General features: G+C 51.4%; 1 protein-coding gene and 1 pseudogene across 2 annotated transcripts; both read right to left on the bottom strand.

The window, feature by feature from the left end:
• Positions 1–1422: 1422 nt before the first annotated feature.
• On the bottom strand, positions 1423–21871 carry ZFR2 (zinc finger RNA binding protein 2; the record flags this gene model as incomplete). The annotated part of the gene is given in 24 exon segments (XM_081092725.1): positions 1423–1559; positions 1562–1637; positions 2435–2511; positions 2514–2531; positions 3359–3416; positions 4709–4746; positions 4749–4803; positions 5174–5225; positions 5227–5245; positions 5248–5268; positions 9975–10094; positions 10097–10112; positions 11351–11397; positions 11400–11521; positions 12275–12425; positions 15573–15652; positions 15654–15691; positions 15757–15937; positions 17026–17082; positions 17084–17157; positions 18584–18855; positions 18977–19070; positions 19958–20103; positions 21841–21871. Coding segments are annotated over 24 exon segments (1980 nt in total).
• A 2786-nt stretch (positions 21872–24657) lies between these two features.
• On the bottom strand, positions 24658–25199 carry LOC308519716 (myosin light polypeptide 6-like; annotated as a pseudogene). Its single transcript has one exon. The product of its transcript is annotated as a myosin light polypeptide 6-like (transcript).
• Between the last annotated feature and the right edge of the window lie 2253 nt (positions 25200–27452).

Genomic DNA, 27452 nt, shown 5'->3' with positions numbered 1-27452 from the left:
CCAGCTGTTACAGTCATTCCTGGGACAAGACAGAAACAAATGGTGTCTTCCTAACTGCCCGGAGGCAAATTCCTCTTATGAAGAGACCTGTGCTTGGGCATCAGAGCATGACTTCAAGCCTTTAACATATTTATTGAGCTACTACTATGTACTTGGTCTGCTCTAGACCTGTGGGTCCTGTGGTGAGTAAAGTAGATCTATTTCCTGCCCCCAGAGAATTCACATCCTGGGAGGAAGGCAGGTACCAAGTGATTTTAATCAGTTATGTAGCAGGCTGAGGAGGTCAAGGAGGCCTCTCTGAGGAGGTGACATCTGAGCTGAGATCTGAAGGAAGGAAGGTCAGGGGAAGAGCTTGCTATGCAGTGGGAACAGCATGTGCAAAGGCCCTGGGGGCAGGAATAAGATTGGCTGGTCTGATGACAAACAGAGGCTGGTGGGTCTGAAGTGGAGTTATTGAGGGAGAGTGGCAGATGGGTTCTTGTGGGGGCTTCCCTGGGATTCGGGATTCTATCCTGAGTGCAATTCTGAGTTTTAGCCAGAGCTCCTGCTGATGGGGGTTGAAGCAGCAGAGAGACAATGTGGATGAAGAGTAGAAGCGGGACTTTTTGATGGTTTGTCCCAGCACAAAGGAACCCAGGACTCCCTGCAGTGGTGGTGGCAGTGAGCCTGGGCCGTGGGGTGAATGCAGAGTCGCTGAACCAGGATTAAAGGGAGAGAGATGTGTAAGGTGAAGCTCCCCATGTGAGGTAAAGGATGTCTGTGGCTGCGGCCAGGACCAGCAAAGGGGTGTTGTCCGGGTGCCTGTAAGAGGCAGGGAGGGGCGCTCCCTCAGAAAGGGGACGGAGGCAGAAGAGGCAAAAGCAAGCAGTCTGCCCTCCCAGGGAAGTAGGAGCAGTCAGGCCCCGGCCACTTCCTGTTTCGGTGGATAATGCGCCTGCTAGAAGCAGCTAGCCAAGGTGCCAGGGTTCAAAGTCTTCTATGCCTTCTTATTTTTATTTTTTTTTAAATCCTCACCCGAGGGTACTTTCCCATTGATTTTTAGAGTGGAAGAGAGAGGGAAAGACAGAAACATCAGTGTGAGAAACACATTGATTGGTTGCCTCCTGCACACCCCCTGACCAGGGCCCAGGCCCGAGAGGAGCCTGCAAATGAGGTACATGCCCTCTACGGGAGTTGAACCCGGGACCCTTCGGTCCACAGGCCGATGCTCTATCCACTGAGCCAAACCAGCTTGGGCTGCACTACACCTTCTAAATCTTCTGTGCAGCATTGGGGGCACCTTGGGGTGGTGCCCCTCCCAGAGTTCTCATCCCTGGGTGATGCGATTTCAGAGGATCAAAGCACAAGTGTTTTAAATGGAACCCATGGAACATAACTGGAAAGGAGAACACATCTGTCCCATGTGGGGGATGGAGCAGCCACTCAGAGGCAGGTCAGGTCCTGCTGGGGAGGCGGGGCCATCACACAGCCCCTCTCCGCTGAGCTGGCCTGCTTCCTCGGGCCTTCCTCAGCCTCACAGGCCTCAGGAGGCCTCTTCCGGAAGTGGAAGCGCAACCCAGCCTGCTTCTGGGTGGTGGCAGGGGGCCCATGCCCAGGATCTTGTGGATCTGCTGAAATGCCAACATGCCCAGGGTGTGCTGGGGGCAGACAGCCTGGCGGCACCCTCCTGCCTGCGACCGGCTCACCCAGCCCCTGGCCCCGCGGCTCGCCAGGCATCCTGCCCTTGCCATCACCCTTCTAGCAACTGCTGAGCTCAGTTACCATCAGGTACGAGGAACTGCACTGGACGCTCAGGCTGCTCAGGGCAGGACTTGCCAGGAAGGCCCTGGGAACACTGCGGGGACCCCAAATCCTGCATCTCCCCGTGTGGCTCTGATCAGAAGCAATTTGAGTTTTTCCATGAAGACAATTCCTAAATGTCAGGCCCGATGGGATTTGTGTCGCTGGGGGACTTGCTTACAAACCAAAGGGGAAGCACAGGTGGGGACTTGGCTTTCGTGCTTGAGGCTGGCCAGCCGCAGCGGGGTGTTTACAGGGCACGTGTGTGTGTGTGCGTGTGCGTGTGCGCGCGTGCATGTGTGTGCGCGCGCGCATGTGCGTGTGTGCATGTGTGTGCCTGTGCATGTGTGCGCGTGCGTGTGTGCATGCGCGGTGGGAACAGACAGGTCAGTCCCTGCCAGTGAGGCCCCAGGTCTGCGCCTCGTCACTGTGGTGGCTTCAGCTCTGAGCCAAGCTGCCCAACCCCCAGAGGCAGTCCTGTCACCCAGGGGCCACTCTCCCACAGGCCCCCCGCCTCTGCAGGGGAGGGAAGTGGAACCCCAGACCATTCCTTGGGAAGTTGCATAGCTGCAACTGGGTCGGGGGCGGGAGGTGCCGCCCACAGCCTGGCTGAGCTGGCCCGGAGCTGGGGAGCCCCAGGGGCTGGCCATCCTACCTGGGCGCTGGCTGTGATGTCTTCCCGCTGCTGGAGGGTCATGGACTCGAGCACGTCCGTCTGGTCTCTCTCACAGGATCCCGGAGCCCAGGCCCATCTTTGCGAGGGGGTGGGGGTGGAAAGAAGATAGAGCACCCTCGTGAGAGACTGCCACGGCCCGGGCCTGAGAGGGTCCCAGCACGGGGCGTGTGACTGTACCTCTGCACCCACGGATCTCCCCCGGAGGCATCTCACCTGGGCCACACCTCCCTCTGACCCCGGAAGTACAGCCAGCAGAACGCCTTCCTGCAGGGGTGTGTGTGTGTGTGTGTGTGTGTGTGCGCGAGCACGAGCGTGTAGTCATACAACAGGCTCACACCTCAGGCCAGTGTTTTCTCTCCTTTCACTTCCTATGATATCACCCATGTCACTAAAAGGGCTGGAAAACAGCACCTCTGTCTCTGACATCTCATGAGAGCACAGATGCTTCTCTCCCGTTCTGCTTCGGTAAACCACACTGTGGTGAACATCTCCGCTCGAGCCTGTTATCCGTGTCTGCTGCTTTCCTTCAGAAATATTCCCGCCAAGGCCATTACCTGCGACACCCGGCCTCCCGAAACGGTGGGCTGCCACCAGAGAGTGAGTGCTCAGCCGACAGACGACAGATGGGGGCAGGACCCTTGCTGCCCCATCTGCCCTGGACCTTGCCTTCCTTTGTGGTGAGTGAGTTCCACCTGCTACTGGGCTGTTCCTTTCCCCTGGGGGTAGAGGGTGGCGTGTCTGAGTCCCTCCTCCCATTTAGGTTGGACGCTGTTCTTGAGTGTTAGCGAGAGTGTCCTGTACCTCACTATGACCCTGTCTCTGCCATGTGCCCAGGATTCTGGGCTCCCCAGCTGACGGGGACTGACCTGTCATGAGTGTCCCTGAGGCCACACACTCCAGGACCCCTCACACGGGGCCCCAAGGCACTGCTCAGAGCCTTCTCCACCAGCAGCTCCATGGCCTGGGCCAGGCAGGATGGAGAAGGAGACGCTGCCTTTGAGGAGAGCGCGTGGCCAGTTCCCCTCCCACTGGAGGGCTCTGTGGGCTCAGCTGGGGTTTCAGGGACCTCAGGACAGGCAGCCCCTCCCAGCTCTTTCTCTAAATCCCACCCACTCTTGACCTCCTCAGAGTAGGGAGGTGTCACAGAGGCCTCCACACCTCCTGGTGTGGCCAAGGGCAATTTTCTTCACTCTCTAACCCTCAGTTGCCCCATTGGCAAAATCCCATCAATAGTAACATTGCAAACTAGGGGGTCAAGGGTTAAAAGAAACTTGTTCGAATGAGGAATCTCAGAGGGAAGAGGGGTAGAGGGTGTGTGTGTGTGTGTGTGTGTGTGTGTGTGTGTTGGGGGTAATCAACCAAAGACCTTGTATGCATATATGCATAACCCCTGGACACAGACAATAGGGTGCTGAAGGCCTGGGGCAGGCTGGAAAGGGTCAATGGGGGGAAAAGGGGACATATGTAATATTTTCAACAATAAAGAATTATTAAAGAAAAAAAACTTGTTCTCTGTGACCTGTGGTACATTTAGCCAGTAGCATGCCAGTTCAAGACAGCGAGGTCAAGGGAGTAAGAAAATACAGTTAGCCTGGCCAGCATGGCTCAGTGGTTGAGTGTCACGGTGCCTAGTCAGGGCACACGCCCAGTTGTGGAGTCGATCCCCAGTGTGGGGTGTGCAGGAGGCAGCAATCGATGATTCTCATCATCCATGTTTCTATCTCTCTCTCCCTCTCCTTTCCTCTCTAAAATCAATAAAAATATATTTAAAAAAAAGAAAATGCAGTATAAAAAATAAAAAGAGCCCTAACTGGTTTGGCTCAGCAGATAGAGCATCAGCCTGCGGACTGAAGGGTCCCAGATTCTATTCGGGTCAAGGGCATGTACCTTGGTTGCGGGCACATCCCCAGTGGGGGGTGTGCAGGAGGCAGCTGATCAATGCTTCTCTCTCATAGATATTTCTAACTCTCTATCCCTCTCCCTTCCTCTCTGTGAAAAATCAATAAAATATATTTTTAAAAAATAATTAAAAAAGAAAATATAGTCAAGGGAGGCTGCACTCCAGAGCAGGCCTCTTCCTGGTGCCCAGTGGCCCCTGGGATACCCCTGCCGTGACCTGCCTCTCCTGGGCACGCAGGCTGATGCCAGCCCCTTGGGGGAAAGCCAAGCGCTGGGAGGGGAATCTGCTGTCCAGGAGGAGATAATGCCCTTGTGGGCTTCCCAGAGCAGGCTGGCTGCCTGGCGCTGCCTTACCCAGTCTGGCAGGGTCCCACAGGTTGGCACATGCTGGAGAGGTCCCCAAAAACCCTGATGACGATTACACAGGGCTGTAGGCCACTGGCTCGTGCCTTTGGGAGAAGAAGCACACAGTTAGCTCTGGAAACCACATGCACATGGGTGGGTGTGAGGCCAAGGGAATGAGGGTGGACCCTGGGGCGGTGAGCCAGCCAGACTCCTGTCTTGGCAGTGAACCGGCCAGACTCCTGTCTTGGCAGTGGAGGTTAGGGAGGGTCTCCGGGGGGCACAGTCGGCCAGGAGGGTGGTGGCTGGGAGTGGACTCCACTCCCAAATGGGCACGGGCCAACAGAACTGGCCCTGCTCTGATTCCAACCCATCAGGTTAGTGCCAGGAGACATGAGCCAAACAGCTAGCCCAGGAGTCGGCTAAGGGGGCAGCGACAGGACAGGCATGTGTGAGCCCCCCAGCCCTCCCCCTGACCTGGAACCACTTCGCATGGTGGAGGGCGGCCAGCGACTGGAGACACTTCCTGGCTCAAGATGTCCCCTGGTCAGGCAAAGGCACTTCCATTCCTTCTAGAAGAAATGGGCATGCGAGCGAGGTGCCCTTTCCCACTTTGCTCCTTCCCTGGGCCACATGGGCCGTGCCTCTCAATTCTCTGGGCCTCATTTTATTTCTCCAGAAGACATGCGCTTCCTCCCAGATCGCCTTTCCTCTGGGCCCTGCAGGGACAGAGAAATCATTTCTGTGAAATCCTCTCTCCTCTGAAGCCAGGGCCCACCAGGAAGGCCTTTAATGCTTATGATGAGCGCCTCAGGGCTGACTCCTCTATTAGCAAACTACGGTGCCAACGGAAAACTATAAACTAAGCCAGATTTCCAGAAACTTCCAGCTGCATAATTAAAAGGGAGAAAGTGGGCCCTGGCCAGGTTGCTCAGTTGTAGGAGCATTGTCCCGTACACCAAAAGGTTGTGGGTTCAATCCCTGGTCAGGGCACATATGGGAGGCAACCAATAGATGTTTCTCTCTCACATTGATGTTTCTCTCTCTTCCTCTCTAAACATATCCTTGGGTGGGGATTTTTTTAAAAAGGGGAGATCCAACACACTTTCTTGATAAAAACTCTCAGCAAAGTGGGAATAGAGGGATCATACCTCAACATAATAAAAACCTTATATGACAAACCTACAGCCAACATCATACTCAATGGGCAAAAACTAAATTCATTTCCCCTAAGAACAGGAACAAGACAGGGATGCCCACTTTCACCACTCCTGTTTGACATAGTACTGGAAGTGCTAGCCATAGCAATCAGAGAAGAAAAAGAAATAAGAGGCATCCAAATTGGAAAAGAATAAGTAAAACTGTCCTTATTTGCAGATGACATAATACTATACACAGAAAACCCCAAAGACTCCATCAAAAAACTATTAGACCTAATAAATGAATTTGGCAATGTAGCAGGATACAAAATTAACACCCAGAAATCTATGGCCTTTTTCTACACCAATAATGAACTCACAGAAAGAGAAACGAAAAAAAAAAATACCATTTATCATTGCACCAAAAAAACTAAGATACCTAGGAATAAACTTAACTAAGGACATAAAAGACCTGTACTTGGAAAACTACAGGACATTGAAAAAAGAAATAGAGGCAGACATAAACAAATGGAAGAACATACCATGTTCATGAATTGGTAGAATCAATATCATTGAAATGTCTATACTACCCAAAGCAATCTACAGATTCAATGCAATCCCCATTAAAATACCAACGGCATATTTCAAAGATCTAGAACAAACTCTCTAAAAGTTCATCTGGAATAAAAAAAAGACCCCGAAAAGCCACAGCAATCCTGAGAAAGAAGAACAAAGTTGGAGGAATCACAATACCTGATATCAAGCTATATTACCAAGCCACAGTTCTCAGAACTGCCTGGTACTGGCACAAGAACAGACATATAGACCAATGGAACAGAACAGAGAACCCAGAAATCTACCCAAGCCATTATGCTCAATTAATATTTGACAAAGGAGGCAAGAGTACACAATGGAGTCAAGACAGTTTCTTCAATAAATGGTGCTGGGAAATTTGGTCAGATACATGCAAAAAAATGAAACTAGATCACCAACTTACACCATACACAAAAACAAACTCAAAATGGCTAAAGGACTTAAATGTAAGACAGGAAACCATAAAAATCCTACAAGACTCCATAGGCAGCAAAATAGCAGACATATGTCATAGCAATATCTTTACAGACACAGCTCCTAGAGCAATGGAGACTAAGGAGAAAATAAACAAATGGGACTACATCAAAATAAAAAGCTTCTGGCCAGGCTGGCATGGCTCAATGGTTGAGTGTTGACCTATGAACCAGGAGGTCAAGGTTCGATTCCCAGTCAGGGCACATGCCCAGGTTGTGGGCTCAATCCCCTGTGTGGGGCGTGCAGGAGGTAGCCAATCAATGATTCTCTCTCATCATTGATGTTTCTATCTCTCTCTCCCTTTCCCTTCCTCTCTAAAATCAATAATAAAAAAATATTTTAAAAAAAGCTTCTGCACAGCAAAAGAAACCATCAACAAAATAAGAAAGCCCACTGCATGGGAGAACATATTCGCCTGATATTTCTGATAAGGGTTTAATCTTTAAAAGTTACAGAGAACTCATACAACTTAACAAAAGGAAGATAAACGATCCAATCAAAAAATGAGCAAAAGATCTAAATAGACACTTTTCAAAAGAGGACATACAGAAGACCCAGAGACATATGAAAACATGCTCAAAGTCACTAATCATCTGAGGGATGCAAATCAAAACAACAATGAGATACCATCTCACACCTGTCAGAATGGCTATCATCAACAAATCAACAAACGACAAGTGCTGGCGAGGATGTGGAGAAAAAGGAACCCTCATGCACTGCTGGTGGGAATGCAGACTGGTGCAGCCACTGTGGAGAACAGTGTGGAGTTTCCTCAAAAAGTTAAAAATGGAACTCCCATTTGATCAAGTAATCCCACTTCTAGGACTATATCCCCAAGAAACCAGAAACACCAACCAGAAAGGATATATACACCCCTATGTTCATAGCAGCACAATTTACAATAGCTAAGATTTGGAAACAACCTAAGTGCCCATCAGCAGATGAGTGGATTAAAAGACTACGGTGCATCTACACAATGGAATACTGTGCCGCTATAAAAAAGCAGGAACTTTTACCATTTGCAACAGCGTGGATGGAACTGGAGAGCATTATGCTAAGCGAAATAAGCCAGTAGGAGAAAGATAAATATCACATGATCTCACTCATATGTGGGATATAATGATCAATATAATTTGATGAACAAGAATAGATCCAGAGACAAATGGCAGGGGAGGGGGAAGGACTTGTATGCATGCATATTAGCATAACCAATGGACACAGACACTGGGGTGGTGGGGGCTTGCCTGGGGTGGGAATGGCTGCGGGGGGGCGGGGGGAGCGGATATGTCAATTGGGGAAAAAGGAGACATGTAAAATTTTAGCCAATAAAAAAATTAATTAATTAATTAAGTGGAGAAAGTGGATCTGATTAGAACACATCCCATCATTGATAACAAAGGCCTCCATGTTTGAGAGAAATTCAGATCCATTTTTTTCTTTCCTACTATGGTTGCTTCAAGAATATTCTCTTCTCCTTCTAGGACACCCTGGTTTATTTAAGTCACATGACGGAGCACAGGTTTCACTTTCACCCATAAATATCACCAGGGGTCCTGTGTGTGTTGCCTGCCTGTCACAGGTTGGGGTGGAAGTGGCAGGGGTGTGTCTTTGAGGAGGGGTTAGAACAGTGATGGTGAACCTATGACACACGTGTCAGAGGTGACACGCGAACTCATTTTTTGGTTGATTTTTCTTTGTTAAATGGCATTTAAATATATAAAATAAATATCAAAAATATAAATCTTTGTTTTACTATGGTTGCAAAGATCAAAAACTTTCTATATGTGACACGGCACCAGAGTTAAGTTAGGGTTTTTCAAAATGCTGACACGCTGAGCTCAAAAGGTTTGCCATCATTGCGTTAGAAGCTACCCTCCCCGCAACAGCCAGCTGGGCGTGGAGTGAGGAGACGCCTGAGTGAGGCTGACAGGCTCCTGGGGGTCATAGAAAGTATGTTCGTTACAGAGGCGTTTCCGCATCTTAATCTTTCCGGTCAGCCTCCATCTTGTGACCACGGATCGTTAACACTTTCTAACATTCCCAATCTCCACCTTGGTTGTGTGTTTGAGCAAAGCCCAGCAGGGCCTTCAGCTAGAATTTAATGTTGTTCATCGCTCCCTGGATTGATTTTTAGACAACTCTCCATTTATGACAATAAATAATGGCTTCCCACTTACAGTCATAGGTTCTCCTCTTTTTAAAAATGTGTTGCCCTGGCCAGTTTGGCTCAGTGGAGAGCATCCGCCTGCGGATTGAAGGGTCCCAGGTTCGATTTTGGTCAAGGGCACATGCCTGGATTTCGGACTTGATCCCCAGTAGGAGGCATGCAGGAGGCAGCTCTCTCATCATTGATGTTTGTCTCTCTCTCTCCCTCTCCCTTCCTCTCTGAAATCATTAAAGATATATTTTTAAAAAATTTTGCGTTAAAAGTGAATTGATTTAAAGAAAAATGTTGGTAGTAAACAACAATCATGAAGAGGGTTCAAGAATGGATGGAATTTGGAAAATGGTCCTGGGGGCTGTTCCAGGAGGTTCCAGGCTCGATGAGCCTCAGGGTGCTTCCCCGTCACGGCCTTCACCCGTGGCCGTGACTCAAGGCCCTGGCTGCCCTCTGGCCTGGCGCAACACCCCTCCCACTCTCTTGAGCAATGCCAATGTGACTCAAGCTCCGACGCTCATGTCCCACACGAGCAGTGCTGGGGCAGCAGGTTCTGCTGTGACCTCTGCTGTGGCCTCTGCTGCGGGACAATCTGAGCTCCTGGGACCTGGCACAACTGGTTTCCACTGGGCAGGTGTCCGCACTGGACTGGAGGCGAGGGAGGAGCATGGTGCCGCACAAGCAAGGCCCAGGAGCACACCACAGCCTGGTTCTGAGCCCGCCTGACACTGTCACCAGCTCATTTCCTCCGCTGCCCTGAGGCCCAGCTCTTATCTGAGCAGTGGCATCCGGGGCTGACAGAAGCGCCAGAAGGCTGTACCCCAATCCGCTTCCTCTGCCCAGAGCAGAGTCAGACACTTCCCTAAGCCACCTGGTGTGTGGGAGGGAGCTGGACAGAAGGGCCTGGCTGCACCTCTGTCCACAGATGGATCCTCTGGCATTAGGGGCGAGGTGACAGACACAGTGACCCGTATTCTGGGCTCCTCACAGGATGAGAAGATGATGCTGGCTTCAGGACCAGAGGAGACCTCTACTTGTCCTCCGTTACCATCTGTGAGGTGCAAATACAACACTAGGCCGAGTCACTCCAGCCGAGAGACGGCTGCAAGCAGCAAGGACATGGTCAGGTGGCAGGCCCTGTGCTGGGCGCCTGGAGCCTCCATGGGGCTGAGACATAGCCCTGCCCTCCAGCAGTACACACACAGACGAACCCTGCAAATAAGGTGCCTTCACATGTAAAAGATGCCCTTAATAAGGACAGCAATCCAATAGATTTTTTAAAAGCAACAGCTGGCCATTGATATCACAGATAGTTGGAAGGAAAGGAAACAGAAGTGTCCCTTTTTACACCATGACACAGATGACCCCCACAGTAAGAGAGAGGCCAATTAAAACTCTAATGAGGCACCATCATCACCTGTGAGAAGTCTGAGGGGCCGCTGACCTGGCAACACTTACCAGGAGCTCCAGGCTTGTGCCGCTGACGCACTGACCCTGCCATCGGCTGAGCTCACGTGTGTGGAGCGGCGTGTACAAGGCCACTGACTTTGTGCAGCCTCAATGGTAATGCAGGACACTGGGAACAGCCTAAATGTCCTCGGTCAGGACACGTGCCTCCCCCTGTCCTGCTGGCCATGGCTCCCTCCCTCCACCTGGCATCAGGCTTTCATTTCCTCACAGCCGATAAACTACAGTTAGGTGCTAGGTGTCTGTCTGGTCCTGGCCAGCGTGCTCACTAAGCCAGCAGGAGGCGCGAGGCAGCATTTTCCCAGGAACAGTGCCCGACACAGCAGGAAGAGCCCGCCTGGGACTGACGGTTTTAACCTAAGATGATCGATGTCAATCATGACCTGATCTTACTCTTCCCCAGTGGTCCTGAGAAATGGACTCCGACTAGGACAGGAACTGCTCGAGCGGAGAACCCCGGTCCATCTCCCACAGGCCTCCCAGCTCGGCTCCTTCCTTTGCTCTCCCCTGAATCTCAGTCAGCAAGGCAGCAAACGTGCCCGTGCGTCACCATGTACCCTCCCCGTGGCCGGTCACCGTTCCTGTGGCGGGACATTTACATTTTCCCTGAACTCGCTTTACACGGAACCCTGAAGTTTCCACCTCTTTCTCCTTGCAACTGTTTATACAAACAAACTGATTGTATCTAGTAATGACCACTCTTGTTTCTTAAAATCCTGTGGAAACAAAGTCATGGCTGCCAGGGAGCCTGAGGGGCTGGCAGCACCCCCCCCCCACACACACACACACACATAAACACACCCAGAGGTGACCTGCCCTTACCAGGAGCTGCCGGGGCAGCTGCTCCGTGACCCTCGGCAGCAGGCATGGGTGGGCTTCTGGGAGCAGAGCAGGGTTAGCTGCACTGTCCTGTCTCCCTGAAGGAGGAGGCCTTTGGCCAGGAGGCCGACCCGTATCACGCCTTTCAGGATCCGAGCAGAGGGGCCGATACCGCTGTGAAGACAAACAAAAATGCACGTGTAAGAAGAGGGGTTGGGGAGAAAGGGAGCATGTGGCCCGGCCCTGGGTCAACAGCTTGCTGGGCCCTTTGTGCCTCAGCTTCCTCATCTGTGAAATAGGCCTTTCTGAGTCCCGTTTCTCAGAGTGCACTTGACGAAAGGAGACATGAGAAGCTGTATCTGGGAACAGCACTGGGAACCAAAATGTTTTCTCTCTTTGAATAAAGGCAGTGTTTATGAAAATACATTTCATTTTCTAAATTGAGCTCTCAGCTGTTAAAGTGTGTATATAGCCAGAACCGGTTTAGCTCAGTGGATAAAGCTTCGGCCTGCGGACTCAGGGGTCCCGGGTTCGATTCCGGTCAAGGGCATGTACCTTGGTTGCAGGCACATCCCCAGTGGGGGGCGTGCAGGAGGCAGCTGATCCATGTTTCTCTCTCATGGATGTTTCTGGCTCTCTATCCCTCTCCCTTCCTCTCTGTAAGAAATCAATAAAATATATTTTTTTTAAAAAGTGTATATATATATATATATATATATATATATATATATATTTTGGGGACACCCTGTATGTGCTCAGTAAGGGCTGGTGGTGGTTACTATTTTCTGATAAACTGCATTCTGAAAAAGGCCAATGATGGCAACCCCAGTGACCCCTGGCCCTCAGCCAGTTGGTGCCACCTTGGTCAGCCCTTGGGTTTGGGCACCTTCTAAGCCATCTCTAGTGTCACTTCACTCCCATCTCAACCCTTGGCGAGCAGGCCCATCCAGGTGCGCAGGCCACAGCGCCCTCAGGGGGATGCCTGCCCAGCCTCGCTCTCTGCAGATCAGGCCGGCTTCCTGCAGTGTGAACTTGACTGTCACGTCTGCCCTACATCTAACCTCCCGGCACTGGCCCTCTGCAGGACAGGACACCCGTGCTTATGCCCTGGCCTGAGGCCCCCGGCCTGACCCGCTGGGCTCCACGCCACCATCCTCTCCCACCACTTCCTCTCAGGCCTTATGAGATTTTCTAGCCCAGCTATTTTCAACCTTTTTCATCTCAGGGCACACATAAACTAATACTAAAATTCTGTGGCACACTAAAAAATATATATATTTTGCTGATCTGACCAAAAAAGGTATAATTTTGATTTACAAAAAAATAAATAGTAGTAATTACCTACCCTTTTTGTTCCAGATGACTTTTTAAAAAAGCCAAGTGCCTATACTTATAATATAAGGATTTCTGGTTAATTTCCAAAAATTAACCAATCGCCCTGGCCAGGTGGTTCAGTTGGTTGAAGCATCGTCCCTTACACCAAAAAGTTGTAGGTTCGATTCCCGGTTAGGGCACATTCCTGGGTTGGGGCAGGTACGGGAATCAATGTTTCTCTCTTTCTTTCCCCCCTTCTTTCTCTCTCTTTAAAATCGATTAAAAAAACACAACATATCATTAATTATAAACAAAACAAAGTTAACCAATCAGATACAACCTTATTATTCACGTGACCAGTAAGATACAACTCTATTATATGATGTAGAGTTAAGGTTAAAGACAGGGCATTTACACCCGATGGGCTATTGTTGTGTTGGCTGTTGTCATTTTTTGTTTGACAACCTAAGGGAGAAGAGGCCAGTGCCCCTGACCAAACAGTCAGGTAGTGTGGCGCACCGGCTGAAGCTGCTGCTCTAGCCCCAGCCCCTTCCTGTTTCTCCGCAGCCCACTAGGTTCTTCCTCTGCTCCAGTTCCCAGGCCTGGTGCCTGGGGCGCTCTCTCGTGATGGATCTCTAGACAAATGTCCCATCTCTGCTCCAGAAGCTGCCACTAAGCACCACTTGGTTTCTTTGTGACATTTCTAGGGATAGGAGACAACCTTTTCATAAAAAAATGTGTTTATATAGTCTTATCCATTTGGGGACTACAGAGCCCACTGGCAAAATCTAGACCAGGGACGTCTGGATTAGGGAACAGGACCAGACTCTGCAATTGAGACTCAGAAAGCAGAGAAAGCAGAACACGGGGCGGGGATATGTGTGTGTGTGGGGCGGGGGAGGGGGCGGCTGTGCTACAGATATGTGACTTAGAGGTTTGTCAACAAATTTGAATCCCAATTCACACAAGCTAGAGAACAAAGAAACAAACCCCAGAAAACAAACAAAAAGCACATGTTATGATATCTATGGGACGAGTGGAAATTTCAACATTGACTGGATATCTGATGATGTTAAAGAATTACTGTTAATTTTTGCCCTGGCAGGTGTGTTCAATGGTTAGAGTGTCGGCCTGTGCTCCAAGGGGTCTCAGGTTTGATCCCCGGTCAAGGGCATGTACCTGGGTTATGGGTTCAATCCACAGCCCCTAGTGCAGGGGTGGGCAAACTTTTTGACTCGAGGGCCACAATGGGTTCTTAAACTGGACCGGAGGGCCGGAACAAAAGCATGGAAGGAGTGTTTGTGTGAACTAATATAAATTCAAAGTAAACATCATTACATAAAAGGGTACGGTCTTTTTTTTTTTTTAGTTTTATTCATTTCAAACAGTCCGGCCAGGCCAGCGGGGCCGTAGTTTGCCCACGGCTGCCCTAGTACCTGGTAGGAGGCAACCAATCAATGTGTCTCTCTCACAATGATGTCTCTCTTTCTCTCTCTCCCACTTCCCCCTCCCCTTTCACTCTCTTTAAGAAGCAATGGAAAAAATATCCTCAGGTGAGGATTACAAAAAAAGAATTACTGTTGATTTTTAAACTTCAAATCATTAAGTGAGGGGGGATTTTGTTCAGAAAATGAGTGGAGATTTAAGAGGCTGGCACCCTTTCTGTCTGCAATACAGACGCCCCTGGGCACCTTCCAGGCACCAGCCCATCCACACAGGCCCAGAGGGCAGACCTGGCCCTGGGAGTGGGGCTGCGGGTACTCTTTTCAGGGTTTGCGCACAAGCACAAAGCCCAAGGCAAACCTCAGCGTTAGGCTGGCTCTACCCTTCAAAGACACGCCCCCCCCACCCCCCCACCCCTGCCCCCTCAGATTCTGCGGTCTTGTGTTTTGGCTTCATGAGGGTGCCAAGGGAGAGATGAAAAAAATGTCTTCTTTGCACTCCTGTCTTCCCTACCAGGAGGGTGAAGAAGGCTGACTTTCCCAAGTAGAGGCAATGTATTGGGGGGTTCGCATGCTTAAGCTGAGGGGTGAGGTCTTTTTATGGTGACACTGTAGCTCACAGTGGGAGCAAACACTATAGTGAAGAGAAACTAAAGTGGAATCAGCTAGACACAGAAGGACACATACTGCATGATTCCACCTACATGAAATGTCCAGAAAGAGGAAGTGCAAGGAGGGTGCCAGGGGTTGGGGCAGGGGGGCAGGGAATTTAATAGGAACAGATTTCTGTTTTAGATGATGAAAAAATTCTAAAATAGGTAAGTGGTGGGTGATGGTTGCACAACCTTGTGAATGTACTTAGCACCATTGTATTGTACACATAAAAATGGTTAACATGGTAAACTTCATGTTCTGAGTATTTTACCACAATTAAAAAACTGAAAATGAAAAAGCCAGCTAGAGAGAAAGGACTTGGAAAGCTAACTCCCTCTCGGATTATTTTAATTGTATAACGACTCCACACAGGGCACAGGGACTTTCTGCCTCCCCCTCACCCCGGGGCCTTGAACGGTGACTCAGCTGGGCACCAAGGGGCAGCCTCTGCTCCAGGAGGCGGAGGGGTCAGGGCAGAACCACACTTATTCTCGTTTCATAGATGAGCAAACAGAGGTGGTTCATGTTTTGTGAACTGTTTCTAGATGCACCTTTGGTGGGAAAAGTAAATTCTGGCCTCGAACAACAGCTCTCCAACTGCGACTGTAACTCCCTTTGAACCTTGGGGCTCCAGCCCTGAGACTAGAGACTCGGTGAACTTACTGCCACGGCCTGGAAAGCCCCTGCTACGCAGAGGCTCAAAGCCATTCAGAGGAAGAGCCACCTCTGCCCCTCCTGGCAGCCACTTCCTGTGAGAGCTCTCACCTCCTCCAAGTCACCCCTGGGCCTGGGAAAATGAGGGTGACCTCCATTACCTGCAATCACCCCCTCCTGCTCTGGGCCCCTGCCCTTCTCCATCCATGTGTCGGACACCAGCTTGAGGGCACACTCTGAGCACAGCCTTCTGGGCAGCCCGGAGCGCCTCCTCTGTGGGCTAGACGCAGTGGTCATCACTGGATTCCGGCCAGCATATGGGCTGTGAGGTAAGGTGCACGTCACGTTGGCTGAGAGGCCCCAGGCCCCGTGGGCAGCGACAGGAGGCATGTCAGCTCTGCAGAGGTGCAGCACTCGCAGCAGCAGGACATGGGGGAGTGGAGCTGAGGAATGACGGGGACCCCACAGGTGGTGACCCAGTGAGGACACCAGGGCCTCTCCCCTGCTGGCTACAGGAAGCTCAGGGCTGAGGGGGGGGGGGGGTAGAGGGCTCCCCTATAGCAACACTTCAAGCAAGAGGCTTTTCTGCCAATTCAGTGGGCCTGTTCCCGAAGCAAGGTGCAAATCAAAGGTTCCCATCCAACCACAGCCAGCACAGACAGACAGACACACCTGAAGACCCCCAAGAGATATGATAACCAGGGCCTCGGGAAACTAAAGGGATCACTGAGCCTTCCTGGGTGGCCCAGAGGAGTGACAGCACAGCCTCCAAGGCCAGCGTGCTGGCTTCCTGTCTGCTGAGCTATTCCAAAGGGCGGCTTTCAGAGGAGCCAACATGCCCGCCCATGCTGAGCTCACCTCTACCACCATCTGGTGCCCTTTCTCCTCCCACAGCTCAGCCACCTCTGGCACAGGCCCTGCCCTGTGGCGCTCCCGCCTTTGCCCTGTCTCGATTTCTGCCCATCACGCGCCCTTATCTTTTTGTTGCGGCTTTTATGGGCCTCATCTCCTTAACTGCTAAATGACCAGGTCTGAAGTGCAGAAGTCCTATCTGATGTGGTCATTTTGCATGGGACAAAACAAGATGCTGAACTGGCTGAACAAAAACACAAAAATGAAAAGAAATGCTGCTGGTGCACTTCCTTTTAGCCACATGCCGTCTTTGGACGAAGTCAGGGAGGCTGGGAACTGTGGAAGTGGCTGGAAGAAGTGTCAGAATTTGAGTTCTAGAAAGCTGTTCAAGACAGGCCTGTGGGGCCACTGCTCAGGCTCTGGGCGACGGCCAAGGAGGGCGCACGCTGGCTCCTAATGCCCTGGAATCACATGCCTTGGGGTGACCTGGCTTTCTAGGGCACCAATTCCTTTTCCCACCCTCCTTCCCACAGCAAAAGGGGCTGCTCAGCAAGAAATGCCGCTGCCTGCCTCGGCCTTCCTTCGAAGACCTGAAACCCAGTGTGTGCACCTTCCAGCAAGCTCCGGATGACTCACTGAGGTCTGCCAAGGATGTGTGTGCAAATGTGAGATGGAGAACTGGCTGAGGTCATGAAACCTGGCCCTGAAAGGCCCACCTGAACCCAGAGATGGAGCAGGGCGCACAACGACGGCCGAGGTTACCTCTTGCATGAGCCTGGGCCCACTGGCTGTGAGTCACAGCCCCTTCCAGAGGCCTCCAGAGCCTCCTTGGGTGGGCAGCTGTCCTGGCCTCTCTGACTTGTGTGCCAGTTTCCCCTCTAGGGTCTGCAGCCACTGCCGTGGCTCAGGAGGCCCTGAAAGAACTGTGTCATACAACCTGCTCCGGCCAGAAACCAGGTGGACCTGCTTCCGGTGGCCAGTGTGAAGGAGAGAATGCAGTGCAAACCCAGGCTCCCGCAGCCCCTCCACCCCCGTGTGACACTGGCCAGTTGGATACAGGTCCCTGCGAGGCCATTTCCTGTCGGCTTGGGTCACAGCTGAGAGAACAAGGACCACAGTGCTTGGTGCCAACCTGAATGCAACTATGGAGGGGCCCTGGCTACAGGCCCCCGGCTGAGGAAACCCCCACAACAGCCGTTAGGTAATCAACAATGAGACCTCAGGTGGCCCAGGGGGCATAGGTAACCTGGCCCCATTAGACAAATCCAGCGAGTCTCTGGAGCTTGTTGTCAAAACTGCTTTATGCTCTTATCTTCAGTATCATGTGATTATTTGAAACACAGTGCTACCGATGCTAAAAATAAAATAAGCCCCCTTCCCATCCCATGGGAGCAAAGAACAGAGATAGTCGGAGACCTGGGTTCGAGTCCTGCCTCCACTACTTTTGGGAGGCCTGAGCCAGGAATTTCCCCTCGCCTCACCTCGGTTTTTCCATCTACAAATTGGGACCAATGACAAAATCTAGGTTAAACAGTCATAATGGGTACATCAGGCAATGCACGTGGAGCCGTTATGGAGTGCCTGACGTACAATCCTGTTTATGAACCACTCAGTCTGCACCCCATGGCAGCCATCACTTCCCTCAAGTATCTGTTGGTGTGTCCCACCCCCGAGGGAAGCAGGACCAGTGGTGGGGCTTCAAGGAGCCCACCTTAATCTCCTAGCACCCACATAAGTGTGAGAGCCCAGTGTGTCCACTGTCAGCACTGGGGTGTGCCTGGGGCTACTCCCAGCATGTGGGAGGTGGCAGCCCAGGGAATTCTCCAGGTCTAGGGTGGGGCTTCAGAGAACCTCCAGCACCTGGGTTTATCCCAGGCTCCATGGGAAGAAATGGTGCTGCCATCCCATTGGTTCTATCAAGGTTTCAGGGAGAGACAACACACATACATGTGCCCTCGTGCCCAATGTAATCCACCCGTGGCCCTGCCTAAACAGCCATGCAGCAGAGGCGCACCCCAACTAGCCATGTCTGCCTGGGCCCTCACTGCTCCGGGAGAGGCCGCTGACTGCCTTCCCTACCCAGAGTTAAGAGAAGACCCCTCACCTTGGGGTTTAAGACGAGGTTTCTATGGCCAACAGTCAGTGCTGTGTTGCTCTCATTTCTTCCACTCAAACACCAGTGGGGCAATCTTAAGGCACTTCTGATGCACACATGACGTTGTAAGTTTAATAACAAGCCTCTCTTGGGCAGGCTCCAACCCTGACCTCTGGCTGGCCACAGGGAACAAAGGAGGGGAGGCATTAGGCATGGGTGGCTGACCTGGGCACCGGCACAGCTGATCTTGCAGATGTCACAGTAGTGAAGCGGGGGGTGCCTGGGCCAACCCTTGGGTTTCAGCAGCCTGGTGGGAACCGGGGGCTTCTTCGGGAAGCTGCCGGCAGAACTGGCACTGGAGCTGTTCCCTGAGCCACCCCACGGGGACAAGTCCTCAGGCTTTGGGAGTGGAGGTGGTGGAGGTTGCAACTGTGGGGGGAGCAGTGGAGCATCGTAAGGACCGGCTGCTGACATGTCACAGCTTGGGTAGCTTAGTCCTAAGAAGCAGAGAAAAGAAAGAGAGGAAAATGGGTTGGTTTCCAGGACTATGTTCATTTCTGCTGCAAATTGAGTAACAGGCTTCACCCACTTTCATGCTCAAGGAAACCACCATCTCACCTGAGAACAGGGTGGAGGCAAAGCTGTAGGAGGTTGAGGATGAGGAAGGCAGGGTGGACACAAAGATGGAGGCCTGGATGCTGGATGCTGGATGCTGGGGGTTAGGTGTAACTGGAGGATGGGCCGCTGGCTGGCTGTGCCTCCTAGTAGTGGGTGCCACTGTGGGGGCTGCACTTGGCTGTCCCCATCGCTGGGCTGACAGTTAGCTCCTTTGGCCCCTGGAGAGCAAGTAGAGACCCTCTAACGAACCACACTTTACCCCAGGGATCGAGAGCGAGAGCCACATTCCCCATGGCCACCTCAACCAGCCTCCCCAGCTGCCAGAGCAAACACAGCCGCCCGCTGAGGATGAGCCACAGGCACAACTGGCCAAGGGCCCCTGGATGTCTAAGTCTCAGCTGAAGCCTGGAGCCCTGGGCCTGTGGTCCCGAGCTCTGATCCCGGCTGGGACTCATGTGTGACCGTGCCCACCACTCCTTTCCAGACTCTTCCCCCTCCTCCGTGTCATGGGTGTGAAGGGGAAGCATGTGTATCTCTTCCACTTCCCAGATCCAAGTCCTCACAGAACTTACCCCTTCCACTCTGGAAAAGCTTCCTTGGAAAACATGTTCAGCTCCATTTTTCGTTCTCTCTGTCTTTCTTTCTCTGTCTCTGTCTCTCTCTGTCTCTCTCTCTGATACTCTCTCACACACACACACGCCCCTAGTTGAAAAGATAGCCCTGACACTCACATTATTTACTCCCAACTTTCCTATGAATCTGGAATGTTTAAATGTGACTTTAATGTGGTGACTCCAGGCCCTCGCTCCCACCCTCTGACCCTGCAGAGACCCACTGGCTGGCAGAGTGTGGCCATGGCAGGGAGCTAAAGCTGACCCACAGCTACTGATGCTGTCAATGGTCAATAGCCATAACTGTCCTGCAAGAGGGTTTCCACGGGAGAGACCCTAAGAGCAGGGAAAGGGTGAGGTGTGTCCTCACTTGCCCACACACGGGCAGGGGTCTCCCAAGGGTCTGGGTGCCAGGGCGCCAGGGAGCATGGCTGGATTTTGGTTTAGAGGGGGATTCAGGCTGTGGGTGGATCAGGGACTCCATGGAGGCAATGACGAAAGCAGAGGCCAGGAGGCCTTGGGAGGGGGCAGAATTGTGGGAGGGTGGGTCTGGAGGGAGAAGTCGAAGGCCTTGGAGAAGCAATGACAAGAGAGGGAGGGTGACAGGGAACAGAGCCAAATTGTGAAGCTTGGCTAATCAGGTGGCCTGTGGTGCCATGTACTGACCAGCCAGGGACAGCTGTGGGTGGCAGAGGCTGGAGGGGTGCGGGGTGGACCACGTGCAGCCTGGGTGCTTGGCAATTCCAAGTAGAAACGCAGCGGACAGATCTGTGGCCCAGAACTCCAAGGTGGGGAAAGTGGCATTATCCACACGGGAAGGGCCCAACTAGGACAAGCCCATCCCCAGTCACCTCTATGGACGGGACAGGAGCATGGGAGTAAAGGCATGTCCTGGACTGTCTTCTAGCACCGGCTGCCCACATGCCTCTTCCCCTCAATACCATCCATGCTTTCAAGGAAGGACTATTGCTGGTCGGAGAAAGGCAGGCTGACACCTGGTAGGAGGGAGCAGTGGTGGGTGTGGGGCAGACTCCAGGGATCTGCTGTCATAATCGAAGTCCTGGTTGGAGTGGGGCTGGCGCCCGTCATATCCTGCTGGGCTACCGGACCTGGGTGGCTGGGTGGCCATGGAGGAAAATGGCAGGGTCACGGCAGGGCTCATTCCAGGCATGAGCTGGGCAGTGAAGCTGGCTCCAGCAGCGGGGGGGGAAAGCCCTGGGAGGCTGAGTGCTAGAACCACAACCAACACGAAAGCCCAGCTGTGTTAGATGGGGCTCTATGTAGAACTTGAGCACATAAACCACAGGAGACACTACCGTCAGCTGCTTCAGATGCCTACATTCATACAGAATCTTCTTTTTTTGTTGTTTTGTTAATCCTCATTGAGGATTTTCCCCCCATTGCTTTTCAGAGAGAGTGGAAGGAAGGAGGGGAGAGGAGACAGAGAGAGAGGAACATCAATGTGAGAGAGACATATCAACTGGTTGCCTCCCGCACGCACCCCAACTGGGAGTGGGAGTGAATCGCAACCCAGGTACGTGCCCTTGACAGGGAATTGAACTCCAGACCCTTCAGTGCAAGGGCCGATGCTCTAACCACTGAGCCACCGTCCAGGGCCATACAGTACCTTCTGCAGCTACTAACACCTGTGGAGACCTTTCAATGAGCACAGGCACAGTGATAAGCTCTCTTCATTAACAAACACAATCTCATGACAACCCTGTGAGGTAGAGACCATTGCTGCCCCCATTTCACGGAAGAGGAAACTGAGGCACGATATGTGGCTCAACCACATGGGTGGTATTCTTTTTTTTTTTCAACATCAAGATTCCTCAAAGAAAGTTGAACTTTAACAGTATTTTTAAGCCAAAAAACAAGCGGATGACCTGATTATTAAAATACAGAAGACTGGCCTGGCAGGTGTGGCTCAATGGCTGAGCGTCAACCCATGAACCAGGAGGTCAAGGTTTGATTCCAGGTCAGGGCACATGCCCAGGTTCAGGTTTGACCCCAGGAGGGGGTGTGAAGGAGGCAATCAGTCAGTGATTACCTCTCATCATAGATGTTTTTATCTCTCTCTCCTTCTCCCTTCCTCTCTGAAATCAATAAAAAATATATATATTTTTTAAATATGGAAGACTGGTTACCACTAAACTAAACACTTTACTAAGGAGAATCAGCTTTTATTGGTGGCTTGCTCGGTGGGAAGCCCAGCTCTGAGGCTTTATCTACATCACCTCATTCATGCCTTACCACCTGTAGAGAAGGTGCCGGCACCATCCATCGTCCATCTGTCCTCATTGTCGAGCTGAGGAAACTCTCTGAGGATTCAGGCCCAGATCTTTCTGACCCCAGCCACCCATGCTCTGTTAAATATCAGCCACTGGTAGATAGTACTCAATTTTAAAAGCCCATTTGTCAGAGAGGGTATTATCAAAGACTTTAGCCCAATACCAATAAGGATCATATAAGAAAATTCTGAAACATATACCCCTTGGATAAGGGGGTGGGGGGGTCCAACTGTACTGTATTTAATTTTATGCCAGCTTGATTTACAATGTTAAAATATTTAGGCATATAGTATACTAGAGGCTCAGTGCACAAATTTCATTCACTGAAGGGGGTGTCTCTCAGCCCGGCCTGCACCCTCTCGCAGTCTGGGACCCCTCACTCCTCACTGCCTGCCTGCTCACTGCTCCTTAGTGCTGCTGTGGAGGCAGGAGAGGCTCCCGCCACTGCCGCTGCGCTCACCAGCCATGAGCCAGGCTTCTGGCTGAGCAGCACTCCCCCTGTAGGAGTGCACTGACCACCAGGGGGCAGCTCCTGCGTTGAGCATCTGCCCCCTGGTGATCAGTGTGCATCATAACGACCTATTGTTCAGCTGGTCATTCCATTGTTTGGTCGATTTGCATATTAGGGTTTTATTATATAGGATAGACTTCCATTTGTACTTTTGCCCTAAGCCTCCCAAACTAAAAGGCTGATAATTCGTTTGAATGTATCACAATTCATTTGCCTAGTGTCCTAATGGTAGACATTTACTAGTATATATTAGTTATCTATTGCTGACTTAAAAATTATCACCAATAATGTGACTTCAAACAATAACTTACCATCTGCCTCAGCTGGTGTGGCTCAGTGGTTGAGCGTCAACCTATGAACCAGGAGGTCACGTTCAATTCCCGGTCAGGGCACATGCCCAGGTTGTGGGCTCCATCCCCAGTGTAGGTGTGCAGGAGGCAACAATCAATGATCCTCTCTCATCATTGATGTTTCTATCTCTCTCTCCCTCTCCCCTCCTCTCTGAAATCAATAAAAATATATTAAAAATAATAATAACCATTTATCATCTTCACAGTTTCTATAAGTCAGGGTTCAGAGTGGCAAGGCTCTGGCTCAGGGTCCTTATGAGACTGCAATCAAGCCGTCGGCTGGGCTCTATTATCTGAAGTCTTGACGGGGTGGTGGGATGTGCTTCCAAGACATTCTTCCTCGAGCCAGAGCGCACCAGGTAGAAGCTGTCCTTGTTATGACCAGCCTCAGACATCACACGGCATAACTTCTGCCACTTTCTGTTAGTTAGACGTGAATCACTAAATCTAACCCACTCTCAAGGGGAGAGGATTCGGCCCCACCTTTTGAAGGGAGGAGTATCAAAGAATCTGTGGACTGATTTATTTTTTTTTTCTTTGTGTGGACTGATTTTTAAACCACTACACATTATTTGCCATTTTTCTGCTGTTGAAGCAATGCTGCAAGTTATGTTCTATGCAAGTTCTACATGTGCCTTCTTGTGCCAGCTTCCCTCATGGCTTCTTGTCCAGCCTGGGTCCCACACCACCCACTCCAAATGGGCACAGTCGAGAGGAATGGGGTCGAGCTGGCTGGACTGACCCTCTCCTGAGTCACACGGGAGAGGCGTGTGACTGTCAAGGGAAGGGATGGACATTGAGAGGACATGAAAGGCCATGCCATTGCAGCCACCGGAAGGCTCAACAAGGGGGTCTGATTTGCCCAGGCTGCAAGGGCAGGGACACCCAGTCCAAGCATGAGTACATGGAGCTCCCTGGACTGAGACCTGCTGCCACTGCTGCATAAGCCACCAGAACTGCACAGTGACGCTGAGCAGCTAGCTCTGTGGAGGCTCCTGGCTTCCTTGCATGCTGATGGCTTCCCCTCCAGCAGGGTATCCCCTTCTGTTCTGAAGCCTTGGCCCATAATGGGTGCCAACTGAGAGCATCTCTTGGGGTGGAAGGGTATCTCATCCTTCAGCCAATGAAGACTCAAAGGAAGGAGAGACAACCTGTGGAGCTTTACCCACCTTGTTCCCATAGTGACCCAGCTCAGGTCACAAGCATTGTCTTCACCTGGAGGAGGGTCCGACCTAAGGAAACCAGTGAGGGTGGATGGTTGTTGACCTTGTTCCACACCAGAACTTGCATATATATATTTCCCATTTAGTACAGGGCAGGTTTCTTGATCTAGGTGCTGCTGACATTGGACTGGATCTCCGGGGGGGGGGGGGGGGGCGGGGGGCATCCTGGACACTGTGGGGTGTTGAGCAGCATCAGTGGCCTCTACCTACTTGATGCCAGAAGCACCCCGAGTCATGACAACCACAGACACCCCCACTGTCCAGCTGAGAACTGCTGCTCTGGGACAAGCTCAGTGCCGGGGCACCAGCTGGGCAGCATCACAGGCTGGTTATGCCTGGTCCAGCTTCTAGTCCGGAGGATCACAAGGACACTGTGAGCTGTCTCCGGCAGCATGCCTGTGAGTGTGACTATAAAAGGATATGTTTTTGTTGTATTTGACCTGAATGGTGGTGCTACGCAAACTCAAGTTTGAAGACCATTGTGCTAGATTAAAGGGAGAGATGGGAGTGCACGCGCAGATGGCTGGGCATCCAAGCCATTATGCCTTGATGTAATTCAGAGGCTGTGGTGGGAGATCTCAGGTGTTCTGCATGCCTACAGGGTGATACCCACTGGTATTTTCTTTTCTTTTGTTTTAGGGCACAGACAGCAAGTTTATTTGGTGAATGCTGATGGCAAACATCATCCAAGAGATACAAGCTAGGGAAAGTGCTGTGACAAGAGAGCCTAGGAAGCCTCCGGGGCTGCACACTCAGTCTCACACGGGGAAGGCACAGGGGAATGTCTTCAGCTGTTCAGCGCCATGCGGACGAGCTCTTCGTAGCTCACACAACCGTTGCTGTCCTTGTGCCCAGCCACCAGCATCTCTACTTCTTCCTCTATTGTTCTCACACAGAGTGACAAGAGCATCTCAGATCTCAGCATCCATGACAGTGGCATTCCCTTCCTTGTCAAACACCCTAAGGCCTTCAACATACTCCCCATAGATGCCCTGGTCCTTGTTCTTGGCCAGTCTGCAGCACCAGCAGGAAGTGCTCGAAGTCCAACACCTTCGCATTCATCTCATCACTCTTGGGGTTCCCCAGGACTTTGAGTACCTCGGTGTTGGTGGGGTCCTAACCCAGCTCTCACCACGGCCCCACACTGGCTGTGCAGGATCTTGCCCTCTCCTGTTTACTCAAACAGCTGGAAGGCTTCCTTGAACTCCACGGTCTTGTCCTCAGTCAAGTCAAACATCTTGACTGCTCAGCTCTGCCAAAACTTTTCCTGTAGTAATGGCCCCCATTGGCGGTATCATGAAATGTTTCAGCTGTGGGAAGACTGGTCAGCTGTGAAGAGTACAGGGTCAAGGTCAACATCAGCTTTCAATTCAATGTGGGACAGGGAATGCCCTTGAACTCACCATCTGTGGTAGTGGAGCACCTCTCCAGTGCAAACAGTTGAGATGCTGTGAGGAAGGAGGATGGACTTGCCAGCAGCCCAGCAGGTAACAGGAGTACCTCAGTCCCTGAGGCAGGGAGGGTGACTGGGGGGAGGGGGCTCAAACTGGGCCAAGAGAAGGCGTGGCACAGACACTGGAATGGGAGACAGGCATGAGGCTGACAGGGAAACTGTCCTGTGTGCTGAGGGACAGAGGATGTGTGGGGTAACAAAAAGGCTGGAGGGTGGGCTCTCACCTGCTAGACAGAATCCAGGTTTTATCCAGTAAGCAACGGGGAGTCACCAAGGGAACCCTTGCCAAGATCTGACCTGTTTTAGGATGCTAAGGTGGTTCTGTAAACTAAATTATGTGCACCGCCCACCCCCCCTCCAAATTCACTGAAGCCCTAATTCCCAATGTATTTGGAGATGGGACCTTCAAAGAGGTAAAATAAAATGAAGTCATAAGTGTGGGGCCCTAATCCTATAGGACGGGTGTCTTTTAGGATTGTGCACACCAAGGTTGTGCACACAGTGGGAAGGCCACATGAGGACACAGTGAGAAGGCACCTATTTGCAAGCTGAGGAGAGAGGGTTCAAGAGAAACCAACCCTGCCAGAACCTTGATCTTGAACTTCCAACCTCCAGAACTGGGAGAAATTTATTGTTTAAGCCACCCAGTCTGTGACAGTTTTTTATGGAGACCATGCTGATTAATACAGGCTGTGATGGCTATTGAGGGGAGAAGCTGAGGGCAAGGACTGCTAGAAGACATGAGACATGCATGGGCCTCAATCAGAGTGGTGGAAATGGGAAGAGAATGCAGGAGGCATCATATCACCTGAGAAGTTTAAAGCTAAAGCTGACTCCCAGCAATCTGGGGCTTTGCATAGCAGTCAAGTGTAGTAAATGTTTGATGACAAGGATCAAAATGGTGGTTGTGACCTAAAAAGGTCACAATCTTATCCTAATTGCTCATGACCCCACGGCGGCGCCACCAACACACAGCTGTTTGTGGTCTGGGAGGGTAGTGTCACTTCACTTTTATTTAGCTAAGCAAGCTCTCCCAGGAAGTGGAGCATGGACTGTTTCTTGAATTGGGGGAATGCATGTACTGAGGGTGTCACACCCATTCTCAGGAGAGAGCTGGGCATGAAGGAGCCCAGATGAAAGGGATAAAGAGAGAAATGGTTTTAAAACACGGTTTGGCAAAATACAGCTACACACTTTGTCTTCTCTGTGTCCTTGCCTGGCTGAAGGGGCAAGGGAATTCTCTAGGGTCTCTTTTATAAAGGCACTAATCACATTCATGGGGACCCCACCCTCATATGGCCTAATCATCTCTCAAGAGTCCACCTCTTAGTGTTGTAGGCAGTTACCAGACAGACAGGAACAGAGCATGGAGGACGGGCCAGGTACAAAAACTCATCGGGGGGAAAGCCCCAGATGCCTAGCAAGGGGCAAAACTGGGGAAACAAGAACCTCACCCCCATGATAACTGTTCCCCCCTAACAGATTGCTGGTCACGCGGTGTGGACTCCCTGACCTTTTCCTCCCTAAAGATAACATCTAGGCCTCAGCTGTATTTCAGCTCCTGACCCAGAAAAGCAGCAAAACCAGACAAGTGACGCCAAGCCTGCCTCCGGACCCGCTGCATTAACTAATGGCCTGAAAGAGCACACCTGGAAAGCTGATGAATATTCTCCTCAGACCCTCCCCAGAGAACTCCCCTAGGACCGTGGTCGGCAAACTTCGGCTCGAGAGCCACAGGCGGCTCTTTGGCCCCTTGAGTGTGGCTCTTTCTAAGCCTTAGGAATACCCTAATTAAGTTAATAACAATGTACCTACCTATATAGTTTAAGTTTAAAAAATGTGGCTCTCAAAAGAAATTTCAATCGTTGTACTGCTGATATTTGGCTCTGTTGACTAATGAGTTTGCCGACCACTGCCCTAGGACTTCCACCTGTAAAAAGAGATAAATAAGCTCAGGATAAAGGACCCAGCCAGTGCTCTGCCCCAGGGGAGCACACCGACACCATTCCCTTCCCCCTTCTTCCCTCTAAGGCAGTG

Source organism: Myotis nattereri (assembly GCF_964212035.1).
Source record: "Myotis nattereri genome assembly, chromosome: 5".
NCBI classification, from domain to species: Eukaryota; Metazoa; Chordata; class Mammalia; order Chiroptera; family Vespertilionidae; genus Myotis; species Myotis nattereri.
Note: the sequence above shows the minus strand (reverse complement) of the source record. Positions and strands in the feature narration are given on the sequence as shown.